The 18378-nt window shown below is 38.8% G+C and overlaps 1 protein-coding gene across 1 annotated transcript in view; it reads left to right on the top strand.

The window, feature by feature from the left end:
• The window catches only part of DNAH8 (dynein axonemal heavy chain 8), a gene marked incomplete at its 3' end in the record, with an annotated part of 184666 nt that overhangs the window by 94026 nt on the left and 72262 nt on the right, over positions 1 to 18378 (top strand). Inside the window, 7 exon segments of the mRNA XM_014445658.1 lie at positions 2693 to 2793; positions 6085 to 6222; positions 6386 to 6626; positions 12336 to 12535; positions 13523 to 13676; positions 15274 to 15437; positions 17604 to 17706. Coding sequence (XP_014301144.1) covers positions 2693 to 2793; positions 6085 to 6222; positions 6386 to 6626; positions 12336 to 12535; positions 13523 to 13676; positions 15274 to 15437; positions 17604 to 17706 — 1101 coding nt within the window.

Below are 18378 nucleotides of genomic sequence, written 5' to 3'. Positions count from 1 at the left end.
GCAAAATCATTTGGCTTTAGCTTAAGGCACAAAGGAAAACTCAGATTGAGTTATGTAACCTATTTCACATATTTAGCACTAAAAAGAAGAATGTCTAGACTAGAGGCGAAACCCCCAGCCACAAAAGCAAAATGAGTAATGAAGAAGAATAGTAATGTTGGATGATGATAAGTGGGGGGGGGTGGTGGGGGAGGGGGGAAGTGGTGGCAGGGAAGGGCCACAGAGTGCTGGGCTGTGTGAATGAGGAGGTGAAATTTAAAATAGGATCGCCAGAGAGGGCTTCCTTGAGAAGGTGATAGTTGAATAGAGACCTAGAGGATGAGGGCATGAGCCAGGCAGGTATCTGGAGGAGCCACTTCCCAGGCCTGGGCAGAGCAAGCGCCAAGGCCCTGAGTAAGAGCTTACATGAGAAGCAGCAAGGGGTCAGTGTGGCTGGAGCGGAAAGAGCAAGGGGAGAGCCATAGCAATGGGCAGGGAGGAAAGGAGGGACAGGCTGAAGAAGACGGGCCAGCCCAGGAAGGGCCCTGGGTTCGTTCCAAGTGAGAAGAGTGAAGTGATCTGATTTATGTTTTCAGTGGCCGCCCTGGCTGCCGTGTTGAGAACAGATTGTTGGCGGTCAGGGGAGAAGCAGGGAGACTGATTAGGAGGCCATTGCAATAATCCAGGTGTGAGGTGTTAGTGACGTGGGCCGGGGGTGGGGGGTGGGGGTGGTACAGGAGTTGATGAGGAGCTGTGGAGCCTGGGTATATTTTGAAGATAGACTTTGTACCAATTTCTGGGTCAGCAGCTAGGACTTTAATGTGTCACCCTTGGACTAGGGTGTGATCGATCACTTTATTGAAAAGACAATGCAAGGGCCCCTCTCTTGCCTTTTAGTATCTTCTGTTCTGCTTACTCTGCTTGGGGGTGTGAGCCCAGCAGGCTGTTGGACATGCATCTGTCTGGACATGTGACTTGGGGTCAGAGCTACAGGCCCAATTTACCCCAAAGCAGGTGCTGCCCTCTGTCCTCCCAAAGAAGCAGTTGCCAAATCTCGGTCTGGGGAAGAAGCCGGACCCCGACATTGGGCCGTGGTGCCAGTGTTCTCCGGTGCAGCGTTATATACTCTGATTTCGGGAGTTACTGGGCACTTGGCTGGCCTGTTGACAAAGCTGGCATTTTGTTCCCCAGTTGCCTGGTACTGGGGATCTTTTTAAATTATTTGGAACCTGAATGGAAAAGGGGTGAGTGATTGGCATCTTCAGTAGTCTTCACCACAGCGGTTCTCAACCTTGGCTGCACATTAGAATCACCTGGGAATCTTTTTAAAATCCTGATTTCTGGGCCTCATCCTCCAGAAATTCTGTTTCTTTGTTACTAATGTTGGGGCCCCACCCCATAACATAGAAACAGAATTTCCGGAGGATGAGGCCCAGAAATCAGGATTTTAAAAAGATTCCCAGGTGATTCTAATGTGCAGCCAAGGTTGAGAACCACTGCTTCACCACATGAACAAGCTTTTAGACGTCAGTATTTTAATGTATGCTAACTGTGAAGTTTTCGTCTCTCCTTTTCTGAGAGTCACATAGTCCCACTATACTAACCACCAAGGAATATAAAGAGTACAAAACATGGTCTTGCTCTGGCCTTTTTGACTCAGTGGATAGAGTGTTGGCCTGCAGACTGAAAGTTCCCAGGTTTGATTCTGGCCAAGGGCACATGCCTGGGTTGCGGGCTTGATCCCCAGTAGGGGGCGTGCCGGAGGCAGCCGATCAATGATTCTCATCATTGATGTTTCTATCTCTCTCTCCCTCTCCCTTCCTCTCTGAAATCAATAAAAAAACAACAAAACAAAACAAAAAAACAACAAAAAAACAAAACCCAACAACATGGCCTTTGCCCTCTAGGAACCAAGAGTTTATTGGAGTTCCTCCATTGTCTTCATACCTTCCTGTTTTGGCTCCTGAAAAATAGGCTAACGTGTCTGTCAGAACTATAGCACTGTCTGAGCGTTGTGAGGGGTCTGATGCCATGTGTTTTCCAGGGCTGGGCATTGAGGATCCTTCCTGCTATTGTTACACCATTGAAGTAGCGCACACATATCTTGTCATAGGTGGACTATTTCTCCTGGCTTTTGTGCTTTAAACACTGTTAATACTTAGCATTCTAACTATAGGAGATTCCAATTCCAATTCAAAAGACATGCATTGACTTTGACAGTTTAAATGTTAGAATGATCACAAATGGTGTTAAAATGGAATCATTCATTTTACAGACTCTGTTGCTTACAGAGAAAATAGGGTTGAGTGGATTATATGGATACTTCACTCATTTGAACCCTGCAGGAGATGTGACCCGTCTAAATTAGTGATAAAGCCTGAATTACGGATGTTTTTAAATGCACTTTTAAAAATTGCGTTTCAGACATATTTATGGGAACTTGAAATATAGGTCTTCTGGGGGCCACCTAATTTATTAAAGAAATAATTTTATATAAAATGGAGACTTCTAGAATGCTTGAAAGTTAATTTTCTTAAGTGCTTAACTTTTCCTTTCATAGCTTGGTATCAGCATTCATTTGCTTCATAAATTGTCGTTTCAAAGAGCATATTAAATAAACCTCAATGTAGCTTTTATTCCAATTATCATACATTCTACTTTAATGGAGTCTGAATTAATTATATTTTACTACAATTCAAAAACGCTTTTATAGGCCAATTTTGATGATCTGTGGAGAAAGTTTGTTACATATTCATCTGGTGAACAACTTTTTGGATTGCCTGTGACTGACTATGAGGTTTTGCACAAAGTCAGGTAAGTTTAGAAATTTTATAAATGTTAAAAGCAAATAATTAAATACTGTCCATTAGAAGAATCATGTCATCATTAAATCCGTTATTATGTAGAGAAGGGCGGCTGCCCATGGAACACTCCTAAATGCTCCCCTTGTTCTTGGCTGTTCCCGACCCATTGTATACATAGTCTCCATATACAAAAGGAATGTTCTAGAATAGGAGAAAATACATGGCAAAAATTCTGGGTCTTCATGGCCAAGTTTAGCCTATGCTTTATTGTTTTCTTTTCACTATTTTTTATGGTGTCAATGATTGTGCGGAAGCACTGCAATTTTGGGTAACTTTTGTTTATTTAAAGGAGTAGCCATTCTCAGCTCTCAATCTTCTTAAGGAATTTGTGCTAAGTGCTCTTCCTAATTGGGCAGACATAGAATTCATGGAGATTGAAGGCCAAGGAACTGAAGTGATTATAAACAGTGTATCTAGGATTTAAACAAGTATGTTTTAATAGAATTTTAAATACAATTTCCTTAAGGGCAAAATGAGCTGATTAGGACCTTGTCTTGGTATTAACTTAGTAGGATCTGGGCTTTAGGAAAGAACTTTATGTTGCCTTCTTTCAAAGTCACAGCATGAAAGTGTCATGGCAAAACAGACCTGAAATTGTCTGAAGGTAAATTAATGCTTCAGCCATTTAGGGTAGATGGTTTGTATTCTTTTCCGAAAGTATTCATTCACCAAGCTTAACTCAGTGACCAAGTGTGTTAGAATTGCATATGTCTGCTGGCCCTTGACCCTGACTTACTCTATCAGAATCTCTGGGGCTGGGTCCTAGGAAATCTGTATTTTTAAAAAGGTCCTAGTTTTTTTTTTTTTTAAATATATTTTATTGAATTTTTACAGAGAAGAAGGGAGAGGGATAGAGAGTTAGAAACATCAATGAGAGAGATCGATCAGCTGCCTCCTGCACAGCCCCCAGTAGGGATGTGCCCGCAACCCAGGTACATGCCCTTGACCGGAGTCGAACCTGGGACCCTTGAGTCCGCAGGCTGACGCTCTATCCACTGAGCCAAACCGGTTCGGCGAAGGGTCCTAGTTTTTATTTTTTCCATACTCCAACTGAGACTCAGTGTTTTATTTTTTAAAATGTTTTTTATTTATTAATTTTTTTGAGAGAGAGCAAGAGGGAGGGAGGGAGGGAGGGAGAGAGAGAGAGAGAGAGAGAGAGAGAGAGAGAGAGAAACATCGATTTGTTATTCCACCTTGGCGTATGAGGATGACATTGGAACCAACTGAGCTACTTGGCCAGGGCTCAGTGCTTTATTTTAACCCTTAGTATTCTAGGAAAAATTACCATTCTTATTCACCATTTGGACCAATGGACCCTTTTTTGTTTTTTTTTTAAAACATTTTTAAGTAATTTATGTATAATTTACAGAAGTAAGAATAAAGGGATGGTGAAAAGCAATTTTATTAGAAAATTTAACAAGAACTTAAGCAGTGAAAACTCACTTTCCCCCCATAATGTCCTGGTTTTAAGATCTATACACATGGAATGGAGACCGAGTTCTGCCTGCAGCCAGCTGCTCAGCAGCCGTCAGTCATGGCCCTGGAGCATCCCGTCCTGTAAACACTGATTCCAGGAGGCAAATCCATCTCCCAGGCTTCTAGCTCTTCATCGCCTCGGGTTTTTCTTAGCCTTGCACTTTTAAAACTCAAGGCTGTTGAAAACTCAGATCATCATCCTTCTTGCAATATACATTCAAAAATCATTACTTTGAGGTTTGAATGATCAATTCAGTGAATTTTTTAAATTTCTGTATCATCTATTTGCTTTGAATACAAATCTGCCTTCAACATTTGTATCAAATAAAACTGACATAAACATCATAAATAATGAAAAAACATTGTCACACCTTTTTGGCAGAATGATATCGTCTACATTTTTGTTGCAAAATATTGCATGTGAAGCCCTTGCCTTCCGAACAATATATTCGGAAATATATTGTTCACTCCTAAATCATTGAGCTTAATAAAACTCATCTAGATTATCATCATCTGAAGACTCAATCTGAGATTTCACTTACACAGTCTCTTTCATGGTCTGTCTCTTTTCTGTTTAATGTTGTGGAAGTATCTTCCTTTGTCAATATTTTTCTCTTTGCTGTTTTAGGTAGAATATGAAAAAATTAAGTTCTTAACTCTTTTAAATGAAAAGTAAAGAAACAAAAATAAAAAGATTACAAAAATGGTATCGTCAGAGTTCTTTTTTTTTTGTACTTTCTTGCAAAATGATGCAATAGTTTATTTAGTAAAAAATAAAGTAAGAAACCTGAAGGCTGATGCAATAGTGATTTTTTTTCTGCTACTGCATCATCCTTAGAGGAGATTTCATTATTCTCCTCTTTCCTTACTATTTTAGCACAATTGGGAATAATCAGTGGTTAATAATTAAAATAATTCCTAGGATGATGAATTAGCAAAATGAAACAAGAAATGGAAAAAACAAGGAGACTAGGATTCCAGAATGTGTCTTAGATTTAGAAAAGGGTCCAGTGTACCCATATGATAATTGGAAAATAAAATGAATTTTACTCCATTAAGAACATAAGCAAATTTTAGCGTTAGCCTCTGCATTGTCTATAATAAATAATAACAGTTGTGAATATTAATTTTTACAAATAGGGCTAATGAAGCAATGAACTAAAAAACTAAAACTGGGTCCATTGGACCCTTATTGTACAACTAATGGTTGAGGAATACCTGGCAAAATCCAAAACGCTGCTGAGGGGTCAATTTTTGGTGTTTTATACAAGAAAGACTTTTCTTTTACATGGACCTGGAATCCCTCCTTTTATTCTTGCTTTGGATGTAACTCCATTTGGGCACAGGAGGGAAAGCTTTTGGTAGGAAAGTAATGGTTAATGTCAGACTTAAAGGCAGACATTCTCATAAAAATCCAGCTTGCATATGAAAGAAAAAATCAAATAAAACAGCCTTGGCTGTGATCTTGTTATCAAGTTTTGGTCACATTGTTTGCAATGATTGGTATGGTAATAATGATCAAACCATTTGTCAATGTCAGGTCATAGTATGATTTTGAATACGTCAGAGCTGTAAACTTGACCGAATGCATGGAGCTTTAATAAAGTCTTTGTTTGAAAAATGACAGGGTCGTATGCCTGTTGGTATCTATAAGATTTTATACACACAATGTATGATTTATTTGATTGGATTAATTCTGCTTATATTATAATGGAACTTATTTTTTAAATATACATTCTATAATGACTTAATTATTTGGTTTCAGAAAGGAACTCAATTTGCTGCAGAAGTTATATGGGCTGTATGACACCGTAATGGGCAATATTAGTGGTTATTACGAAATACTTTGGGGAGATGTTGACATTGAAAAAATTAATGCAGAACTGCAGGAATTTCAAAACAGGTGGGTTTCAGTTGAATTAAACTTACATTTTTATAGTGCTTGTATTCTTAGGATCCTGTAGGTATATCACAAATGAGTTTGTCCTCTGTTATATTGCTGTAAATACGTAACACCTTCTTCAAAGAAATGTGTAGATGAAATATTTTTTCTTTTTTTCTGAAAGGTGTCGTAAACTTCCAAAAGGACTTAAAGATTGGCAGGCTTTTTTGGATCTGAAAAAAAGAATTGATGATTTCAGTGAGTCGTGTCCTCTACTAGAAATGATGACCAATAAGGCAATGAAGCTGAGACACTGGGATCGAATAGCTGAGTTAACTGGAACCCCATTTGATGTGGAATCGGATTCCTTTTGTCTTAGAAATATTATGGAAGCACCACTCCTTAAAAATAAGGATGACATCGAGGTACATGAAATTATAAGATGGTTCTTTAAAGAATATCTCATTTTTCTTTTATGAAAATTATACAAGCAGACATTTTATTCAAGGGAATACTAATTACCCCATATAATGCACCCTCAAAATTGGGATGGTCTTGAACATCTCTTTATTTTGCAAAATAATGCTGTAACTCAGGGAGATAATATGATTATTTGAAATATGTTAGTTTTGGAGTTCTGCAGTCTGTCCTCCCTTTTGCCTTAACTACAATTCCATTTAAAAATATGTTTATTTCTGTATTGTCTACCTGGTGAATATTTTCCAGATTCCAAATTCTAACTTTCCCCTATGTCTATTAACTATTTAAAATATTATATTTTCCTTTTCTAAGATTTTTAATTGATTCCTTTTTTTGTTGTTGTTTTATGCTTAGTGTTTGCATGGTATTTTTTTTTAAATTGAGATATAATTTGACATTTAATATTATATTAGATTTAGGTTTACAACATAATGACTCATGTATATATTGCAACATGGTCATCACACATAGATACAATTTATTTTCTTGTGATAAGAACTTGTAAGATCTACTTCTTAGCAACTTTCAAATATATAATAGAGTATTATTAACTACTAGAGGCTTGGTGCACAGATTCGTGCATGACGGGGGGCGGCCCTCAGCTTGGCCTGCACCCCCTCATAATTCGGGACCCCTCGGGGGATATAGCAGTGCACCAAGTGGCAGGCAGGCAGGAGGAGCCCAAGCCGGTGCCGGGCCGCTTGCACTCATCCCGGCCTGATGCGCCAGTAGCACTGCCACAGAGTCAGGAAAGGCTCCCGCCACCGCAGCTGCGCTCTCCAGCCATGAGCCTGGCTTCTGGCTGAGCGGCACACCCCTGTGGGAGCGCACTGACCACCAGGGAGCAGCTCCTGCACTGAAAGTCTGCCCCCTGGTGGTCAGTGCATGTCATAGTGACTGGTCAACCGGTTGTTCCAATCGTTCTGGTCGTTCAATTGTAACAGTTGCTTAGGCTTTTATATATAGAGAGTCAGTCAACATACTGTACATTATACCCCCAGGACTTATTTATTTTGTAACTGGAAGTTTGTACCTTTGATCACCTTCATCCATTTCACTCTCCTCTGTCACCCTCACCAATTTGTTCCTTGGTCTGTCTGACTTGTTTCACTTAGCATAATGCCCTCAAGGTCCATCTATGTTGTCACAAATGGCAGGATTTCTCTCCTTTTTCTGGATGAATAATATCCATACATTTTTGATCCATTCATTCACTGATGGACACTTAGGTTGTTTCCATGCCTTGGCTATTGTAAACAATGCTGCAGTGAACGTGGGAATGCAGATATATTTTTTAGTTAGAGTCTTCATTTCCTTCAGATAAATACCCAGAAGTGGAATTACTGGATCAATGGTAGTTCTATTTTTAATGTTTTGAAGAATCTCCATACTGTTTCCATTGTAGCTGTACAAATTTACTAGTATATTTCCACAAACAGAGCACAAGGATTCCCTTTTCTCCACATCCTCAACAGTAGTTGTAATTTCTTGTATTTGTGATGGTAGCCATTCTAACAGGTATGTGGTGATATCTCATTGTGGTTTTGATTTGCGTTTCCCTGACTACTAGTGATGTTGAGCACCTGTACGTGTGTATGTGTTCTTGGAGTGTCTATTCAGATCCTCCGCCCATTTTCCTAATCAAATTGTTTGTTGTTGCTGTTTTATTTTACTATTGAGGTATGTGAGTTCTTTATATATTTTGGATATTCAGCCCTTAAATCAGATTTATGATTTATAAATATTTTCTCCCATTCAGTAAGTTGATTTTTCGTTTTGTTGATGGTTTTCTTTGCTGTGAAGAAACTTTTTAGTTTGATGTAGTTCCACTGCTTTATTATTGTTTTTGTTGTCTTAGCTTTTGAAGTCAGATCCAAAAAAATCACTGCCAAGACCACTGTCAAGGATCTTACCACCTATATTGTCTTCTAGGAATTTTATGGTTTCAGGTCTTCAGGTGAAGTCTTTAATCCATTTTGAGTTAATTTTTGTGTAGGATGTAAAATGGTGGTCCATTTTCATTTTTTTTGCATGTGGCTGTTCAGTATTCCTAACATCATTTATTAAAGTGACTGTCCTTTCCCTATTGTATATTCCTGGATCCTTTGTCATAAATTAATAGACCATATACACATGGTTTTATTTCTTGGCTCTATAGTCTGTCCTATTGATCTATGTTTCTGTTTTTATGCCTATACCATACTGTTTTGATTTCTATAGCTCTGTAATATAGTTTGCAATCATGAAACATGATGCCTCTGGGTTTGTTTTTCCTCCTCAATATTGCCTTGTCTATATAGGGCCTTATGTAGTTTTGTATAAGTTTTTGGATTGTTTATTCTATTTCTGTAAAAAAATGACTTTGGAATTTTGATAGGGATTGCATTGAAATCTGTAGGTAGTGTGGGCATTTTAACTACATTAATTCTTCTAATCCATGAGCATGGATAGTCTATTTACTTATTTCTTCTTCAATTTCTTCTTTCAACATCTTATAATTTTAATTGTAGATGTCTTTTTATCTCTATTAATTTATTGTTTTTGATGCAATTGTAAATAGAATTGTTTTCTTAATTTGTTTTTTTGATAGTTTGTTTTCTTAATTTCTTTTTTAATAGTGTATAGAAATGCAACTAATTTTGTGTATTAACTTTGTATTGTGAAACTTGACTGAATTCTTTGATTAGTTCTAACAGGTTTTTTTGTGTGTGGAATCTTTAGGCTTTTCTATATATAAGATTATGTCACCTGCAAACAGAGACAATTTAACTTCTTCCCTTCCAATTTGGATGCCTTTATTTCTTTCTTTTAAAATATATTTTATTGATTTTTTTTACAGAGAGGAAGGGAGAGGGATAGAGAGTTAGAAACATCGATGAGAGAGAAACATTGATCAGCTGCCTCCTGCACACCCCCTACTGGGGATGTGCCCACAACCAAGGTACATGCCCTTGACTGGAATCGAACCTGGGACCCTTCAGTCCGCAGGTTGACGCTCCATCCACTGAGCCAAACCGGTTAGGGCAATGCCTTTATTTCTTACTTGTGTAACTGCTTCGGCTAAGACTCCCAGTACTATGTTGAAAAAAAGTGTTATCTTTGTCTTGTTCCTGATCTTAGAGAAAAACTCAGCTTTTCACCATTGCGAATGACATTAGTTGTGGGTTTGTCATATATGTGGCCTTTATTATGTTGAGGTACTTTCCTTCTATACCCTCTTTATTGAGAGGTATTATCATGAGTAGGTGTTGAAATTTTTCAAATGCTTTTTCTGTATCTATTGAGATGATCATGTGATGTTTCTAATTTATTGATTGAGTTGTGGATAGTGAAACATTCTTGTATCCTTGGAATGAATCCCACTTGGTCATGGTGTATGATCCTTTTCATGTGTTGTTGATTTTGGTTTGCTAATATTTTGTTGAGCATTTTGCATCTACTAGTACATTTATCAGGGATATTGGCCTGTAATTTTCTGATGTGGTGTTCTATCAGGGTAATGCTGGGTCATAAAATCAGTTTGGAAGTGTTCCCTCCTCTTCTATTTTTTGGAAGACTTTGAGATGATTGGTATCAATTCTTCTTCAAATATTTGGTAGAATTCACCAGTGAAGCCCTCCGGTCCCGGACTTTTGTTTGTTGGGAGGTTTTTGATAACTGATCCGAACTCTTCGCTAGTAATTGGCCTGTTCAGATGTTGTCTTTCCTCATAAGTAAGTCTTTATAGGTGATTCTCTAGGAACTTATTCATTTGTTCTAGACTGTGCAGTTCGTGTTTGTGCAGTTGTTCATAGTGGTCTCCTATATAACCCTTCATAATTCACTCGTATCAGTTGTAACATCGCCTCTTTCATTTCTCATTTTATGTACTTGACTTACCTCTCTTTATTTCTTGGTGAGTCTGGCTAAAGGTTTGTCTATCTTTTCAAATGCTAGCTCTTAGCATCCTTTATCTTTTCTATTGTCTTTTTAGTATCTATTTCATTTATTTCCACTCTGATCTTTGTTATTTTCTCTTTCTAACTTTGGGCTTTGATTGTTCTTCTTTTTCCACTTCCTTGAAGTTTAAAGTTACGTTGTTAATTTGAGATCTCTCTTGTTTCTTAATGTAAGCAATTGTCGTTATGAACTTCCCTCTTAGAACTGGTTTTGCTGCATCCCACAACTTTTGGTATGTTGTATTTCCATTTTCATTTGACTCAAGGTATATTTTGATGTTTCTTTTGATTTCTCCTTTGATCCATTGGTTGTTCAGTAGCATATTGTTTAATCTCCACATATTTGTGATTCTTCCCATTTTTTCTTGCCATTAATTTCTAGTTTCATATATTATAGTCAGAAAAGATGCCTGACATGATTTCAGTCTTCTTAAACTTATTAGAACTTGTTTTTTGTGATTTGTCCTGAAGAATGTTTCATGTGCACTTGAGAAGAATGTGTACTCTGTTGCATTTATTTATTTATAGTCGGTGTACAGCAGTGGTTCCCAAACTTATTTGGCCTACCGCCCCCTTTCCAGAAAAAATATTACTCAGCGCCCCCTGGAAATTAATTTTTTTAAAATTTTAATGGCAATTAAACAGAAAGATATATGTATTAATGTTTCTACCTTTTTCGTAAAATATAGTAAAGAAAGGTGTAAATTAGAAACATTGAAGTTTGAAATTATGAAACTATTTATTAAACTCAGAATAGAAAGGTAATACAAAAAAAGTTAAAACAAATGCACCTGTGGCCATCACCGCCCCCCTGGATCGCTGCAGCGCCCACCAGGGGGCGGTAGCGCCCACTTTGGGAATCACTGGTGTACAGTATTATATTAGTTACATTAGTGTCAGGTGTACAATATAGTGACTCAACATTTTTATACCTTAGAGTATGAGCACCCCACTAATTCTAGTAATCATCCACCATACAAATTTATCACAATATTTTTGACTATACTCCCCTTCACCTTTTTCACCCATCTCCCCAACCCCTCACCTTTAGCAACAATTCCTTTGGTCTCTGTTTCTATGAGTCTATTTTTGTTTTGTTTGATCATTATTTTTGTGTGTTTTTAATTTGTTTGTTTGTTTTTAGACTCCACATACTAGTGAAACCATATGGTATTTGCCTTCCTCTGTCTGACTTATTTCACTTAGCAAAATACCCTCTAGGTCCATCATGGTGTTTTTCAGCTAAATACCCAGAAAAACAGGAAAATCCATCAGATAAAAATAGAATTGACTTTTAAGCAAATGAGATGTTCATATGAGGGCCTGACCAGGCAGGAAGATAGCAATGTTTATATGTTACTTTAAAGAGTTCACAAGACTCTCACATATATTCTCTTTTTTGTCCTAGCAAGTTGCTGAGATAGAGCAGCTGTGATGATCTCAATTTTGGCCCCAAAACTCCAGTTAAAATATAATCAAGAAAAATGATGATTTAAGTTTCATCATTTTATGTGTGTGGTAAAGTAAAACAATTAGCAGTCAGAGTCTCAGAAGGTTCTCGTTTGAACTTGTAACGCCAGGATCTTGCGCCTCAGATTTCTTGGCCATACAATGACTAAATGACTTCCAGGTCCAGGCTAAAAAGTTCGGCGGTTTTGCAGGGCACTTAATCTGTAATGGGGATGCGGTGACACATTCTTGGATTTCTCTCCGAAGGACATCTGCATCTCTGCCATCAAGGAGAAGGATATCGAAGCCAAGCTGGCACAGGTTACTGACAACTGGACCAACCAGAACCTGAGCTTCGCAGCGTTTAAGGGAAAGGGAGAGCTTCTACTCAAAGGAAGTGAGTCAGCAGAAATCATCACCTTGATGGAGGACAGCTTAATGGTCTTAGGTTCCTTACTAAGCAACAGGTAATTTTATACTTTGGGGTTAACTTTTATAATTTTATTTTGGTAATTAGGGGTATAAAAAGCCCGGTTTCGCAGTTGCAGCAAAGCATGATATTCTGACCTAGAGTGCTGACTCTTATCTGTCTCTCCATGAACTACTTTTCCTCCTTAATAATCATGGCCTCCATCTCCCTTTCATGATACCCATCTTCCCTTCCTATTTTTTCTGATGGTCCCCATAATTGTTCTCCCTCAAATGAGCAGTTTCTCTCTCTCTCTCTTTTTTAAATTGATTTCAAAGAGGAAGGGAGAGGGAGAGAGAGATAGAAGCATAAATGATGAGAGAGAATCACTGATCAGCTGCCTCCTGCACTCCCCACACTGGGAATATCCAGCCTGCAACCCAGGCATGTGCCTTGACTGGGAATTGAACTGTGACCTTCTGGTTCATAGGCCGATGCTCAACCACTGAGCCACGCCGGCTGGCTGAGCAGCAGCTTATATCTTGAACATCTTGATTCCCCACTGACAAGACTTCTTCCCTTTATGTTCTTTCTCTTTCACTTTTCTGATTTGTCATCATTGCCCTCCTTGGCGAAACCTGCTCAAATATTCATCCAATGGTCCAGGAAAAGCATGCTGGCCACACATGAAAGGAATATACCATTAGGGGCTTGGCGCTTACCACTTTGCACTTTTTTTATGGTGGAGCGTGGCTATATCTGTGCTGGGTCCTCTGTGGGTCTGGGGCCTGAGCTGGTGCGCTTGGAATGCAGATGGCATGCAGATGTGCGACTAGGGGTCTTAGGACAGTTTCAACTCCTTATATGCTATGATTCCTGGTCCAGCAAGGTTTTCCTGCTCTTTGTCCTCCTGTGGCCGTTAAGGATTGTATTGCCCCACAGGCCTAACAGTTTCTGAAGGAATGTTTCTCCTATAATTTACTTTGTTAGGCCGTACTGCTGTCTCAGTGATCATTGAAATGTAATGTTTTCCCACTCTTTTTAGATATAATGCTCCATTTAAAAAAAATATACAGAACTGGGTGTATAAATTGTCCACTTCCTCAGACATAATTGAAGAGTGGCTGGTAGTCCAGAACCTTTGGGTTTATCTTGAAGCTGTCTTCGTAGGTGGAGATATTGCCAAACAGCTGCCTCAGGTAAATGTGGATTTTGTAACTCTGCTAGAATAATTTGGTGTGTGTTGTCTACATGTCTCTGTAAAAGTCATGGCTTGGTTATTCACCAGGGGCTGGCAAACTATAGCTCACTTGCCTGTTTTTGTAAATAAAGTTTTATTGGAACACAGACATGTCCATTTGTTTATGTTCTGTTTACAGGCTTTAGCATTACAAAAGCAGGGTTGAGTATTTACAACCGAGACTATATGGCCTGCAAAGCCTGTAATATTTGCAATCTGGCCCTTTACAAAACAATTTTCTAAAAGTGACCTTTGATTTACATGAGTAGAAAGAAGAAATTCACATATTTTCCAACAGTGAAAACTCTCCGGGTTGTTTGAGGATGTGAGGTGCGTTCAGGTGTGGTACTGTTAAATTATAGCAGCTCATCTCTTCCAAGAATTAATATCCTATCCCGCTGAGAATAGAATTAAAATTAATCTGTATTCTGTAAGTGCAATGAACTATCAGTAAGTTGGCTCATGGTAGTTCAGAAATATACCAGGGGGCAAGGAAATTTCGCCTTAGAAGCATGTAACAAAATTGTTAAAACAGCTTGATTGGAACCTTTTAAATAAATGCCAATAACTCACTAATAGTGCTATTCTGTGAAGGTAATTTCCCTTTTTCTGAATTTCCGCATCTGAAAACAGGATCTATACAGATTAAAAATCAAGGATAGCCCTAACTGGTTTGGCTCAATGGATAGAGCGTCGGCCTGCGGACTGAAGGGTCCCAGGTTCGATTCTGGTCAAGGGCAGGTACCTTGGTTGTGGGCACATCCCCAGTAGGAGGTGTGCAGGAGGCAGCTGATCGATGTTTCTCTCTCATCGATGTTTCTAACGCTCTATCCCTCTCCCTCTCTGTAAAAAAATCAATAAAATATATTTTTTTAAAAATCAAGGATAAAAGAGTTTTGAAAATGATAGATTTCATTCATTACATAACACATTTTAAAAACACAAATCTTTTTTAATCAGAAAGTTGCATCCTAAAAAATGCACTTAAAAGTTTTTAAATAGGCAAGATTATGCCAATTTCTAAAGGTATTTTCACAATTGAATGCAAAGCTTACTGCCATCCATCATAAATAGAAAAATTTAATTTGCAAAAAATGTAAATGAAGCTTTGTTTTGGGTTTTTACTGTTTTCTTCTTTCTTTTTCCTGGGGTATTATTGAGCTGTAATTATTCCAAGGATCCTGAGATCAAATTATTTTCACACTTTTCCAGTTTTCTTATCAAACCAAAACACCAGGAGCGCTGAAAGACTAGATTTGAGCTTGAAGTTGATAGCTTTGCAAAACAATCACGTGGTACTTTGAAAAACGTATTAAAAAGAAGGAAACAAGTGATCAACTCTGTTGTGATGAAGCAGTATTTCAATAAGCAGTTTTATAACTTTGGGGTTTTTGTTGTTCAGAATTAATTCAAATAAAAAGGAATCGCCCCTTTAAATTATGTAGCCTGAGACTAATAGAGGCTGATTTGAAGAACTATAGAAAATTCCAAAGTGAATACTTGCTTTATTCAAGTTTCTAAATGCTGATTTTGACTGACTGTGGATTTGTTTTTAGGAAGCAAAACGTTTCCAGAATATTGACAAGTCATGGATCAAGATAATGCAGCGCGCTCACGAGAACCCCAATGTGATCAGCTGCTGTGTGGGCGATGAAACCATGGGGCAGCTGTTGCCTCACTTGCACGAACAGCTGGAAGTGTGTCAGAAGTCACTTACAGGGTAAGTTTAATTTTTAAATGACCTATTGTTTTAACCGTGCTGGTGTTTTATCCCAAACAAGTTATATATAGGGTGTCCCCCCCCAAATGTATACACACACTTTGAATAACTATAAAGGCAGTGTTTACTAAAATACATTTCCTTTTCAAAATTGAGCTATCTGCTGTTGCAGTGTGTATACATTTTTGGGGGACACCCTGTATTTCTGGTTTGGTAGTGATGGTGGGAGGGGTAAATAGTAATTTAACATTTCACATAAATTTAATTTTTCTGCAAAAAAAGACACCTTCAACTTGGGGGTGGGTGAGTGAAGGCATAGTATTGGTTTTGCAGGGCTGCGGTAACAAATCACCATGACAGAAACCCATTTTCTCACAGTTTTGGATGAAATCAGGTGTCAGCAATTTTGAAGACCCTAAGGGAGAGTCTTTGTTTTCCAAGCTTCTGGTGACTCTAGGATTTTTCTGGCTGTGGCTACATAATTCCAATCTCTCTGTCTCTGAATTCACTTTGTTTTTCATCCTGTATTTCTCTTATGAGGACACTGTTGTAATGTACCCCGCGAATCACAGAAGGACACCTCAAGAAATCAAATTAAAGAGTCACATTTATTGCAATCCGGGACTACGAGGGGGCCATGCACTCCAAATCTCACAGTGCCCTCCCCAGCCCCACCACCAGATTTATATAGGCAAAGATCACAAAGGTATCGATTACATCCCAGGGTTTGGAATGAGGAACCTAGTTTGCAAAAAAAGCAGTGTACAGAAGCAGACGTAAGCATGTTAATTATAGTTTTGGGTCTCCGGATCACTGAATCAATGGAAACACATTATCTGGAGCCATCGGGTCTTGGGACACTGAGTTGACAGGAACACATTATCTAGAGCAGTGATGGCGAACCTATGACAGAGGTGACGTGTGTCAGAGGTGACACGCAAACTCATTTTTTTGGTTGATTTTTCTTTGTTAAATGGCATTTAAATATATAAAATAAATATCAAAAATATAAGTCTTTGTTTTACCATGGTTGCAAATATCAAAAAATTTCTATATGTGACACGGCACCAGAGTTAAGTTAGGGTTTTTCAAAATGCTGACACGCCGAGCTCAAAAGGTTCGCCATCACTGGTCTAGAGCCATCGAGGCAATTTAGAGTAATTGTGCGGTCCTGATCTTGGGACCACTGAGTCAACCGGAACGCATTATCTGTGGCCACCGAGGCAATTTAGGATAATTGTGCTGTCCTGGTTCCCAGGTACAGAGGAATGTGCTTTCTAAAACCAGTATGACCACAACCAATGGGGTATTCACATTACAATCAATAGGGTATTCAATCGAATGGGATGATTTATATAATTCAGAAAATCAAAATAACTTTTCTATTGTTAAACAAAGCAAATAAGTACAGAAGCCAAACAGCAGGGTTAAAGTTAAACTATAGTTTCTACCTGAGATGATTGCTACCGTACTTCACACTTCTTGGATTTAGGGCTTATCTGGATAATCCAGGACAATCTCTTCTTGATATCCTTAACTTCAGCACACCTGCAAAAACCCTTTTTCCAAATAAGGTCACATTCCCAGATTCCAAGGAACAGGATGAGGACCTGTCTTTTTTTGCGGCGGGAGGGAGCTTCCATTCAGCCCAACAGGCATGGAGTAGAATGTGCACTAAGAGAACAAATTAACCAGACAAATTCATGGGTAATTTTCGTATAAAGCAGCTCATTCTCAGGCTCTCTGTGAAATGGGGTGGACATATATCCTGCTTCATCTAAGTTTATGCTGCTGTCTTTGCTTAATGGTTCGTTGTCCCCTCTTTCACTCAAAATGTGCTGGTTTGGGGATGAATTACGTTCACGCTGGGTTACGTCATCCTATGAGGTTCATAGTACTCGAAGGTCGCAGGAGCGCTCCTGAGGAGGAGGAAGATGGTGGGTAGATGGGCAGGCTTGCTCTGGATCCCTTTCTTGTCTTCACTTATTTTCTCAAGTGACGTCCATGGTGTAGCATGGGCTTTGGTTCTGAGAAAACATTTCAGAGGCAAATGGCAATGACTCTAGGTGTTTGCTGTTATCTTATTGACGACGTTTAGTGATCATGTCTTGGCTAAAAATAAATAACTCCGAAACGTCTCATTTGGTAATGCGACTTTATTTAAAGGTATTTGGAGAAGAAGCGATTACTATTTCCAAGATTCTTCTTTGTATCTGATCCAGTTCTTCTGGAAATTCTTGGACAAGCCAGTGATTCCCATACCATACAGGTATAACCTAAGTATCTATCACCTAAACACTCCCCCCTCCCCGCCCCCCCCCCCCCAGCTTACATGATGGACAATAAAAATGAAGTTAACACTTTAAAAGTGGAGGCAGGAAAGAGAGCATTAAAAATTATGCTGATTATACAATGTCCATTTTTCTGTGTATTTGGAGCCTGAGGCAAAGGTCACTGATTGTGCCACTCAGCAGGTGGACGACCCTGGGCAGCTTCTTAATTTTCCTGCACCTTAGTTTTCTCGTCTGTACAAGCAGGAAATTAATGGCCCCACCTCACAGGCTTGCCATGAGGATTACGTGAGATAATGCAATGAAGAGTATCTGGCATACATCACGTGCTCGCTAACTGTAACTCATTATCATGAGTATTTTAGTCTAAATATTCTTACATCAAATAGAGCTGGTGGTTTCGATTTGTCTTTTTTTTTCCATCCGGAATGCTTTGCAAACGCTTTTAGCCATTTCCCAGGGCAATACTTCCAGGAGGAAGATACAGAGAACTGGGAGTGGGAGGCATCCCAGGGCCAATTCTGGTTTGGGAGTCTGGGAAGCCGCTAATGATAGCTTCCCTGTTGGTTTCCGGGAAGTTGTGGGGATGAGAAAAGAGAGAAGCAAAAGCTGCTGCGTAAGACAGAGGTGGAGCCAAGAGAGAAGGCAGG

This window comes from Myotis lucifugus, unplaced genomic scaffold (assembly GCF_000147115.1).
Source record: "Myotis lucifugus unplaced genomic scaffold, Myoluc2.0 scaffold_477, whole genome shotgun sequence".
Lineage (NCBI taxonomy): Eukaryota > Metazoa > Chordata > Mammalia > Chiroptera > Vespertilionidae > Myotis > Myotis lucifugus.
The sequence above is the reverse complement of the archived record's forward strand: the minus strand, read 5'-3'. Positions and strand labels throughout refer to the sequence as shown.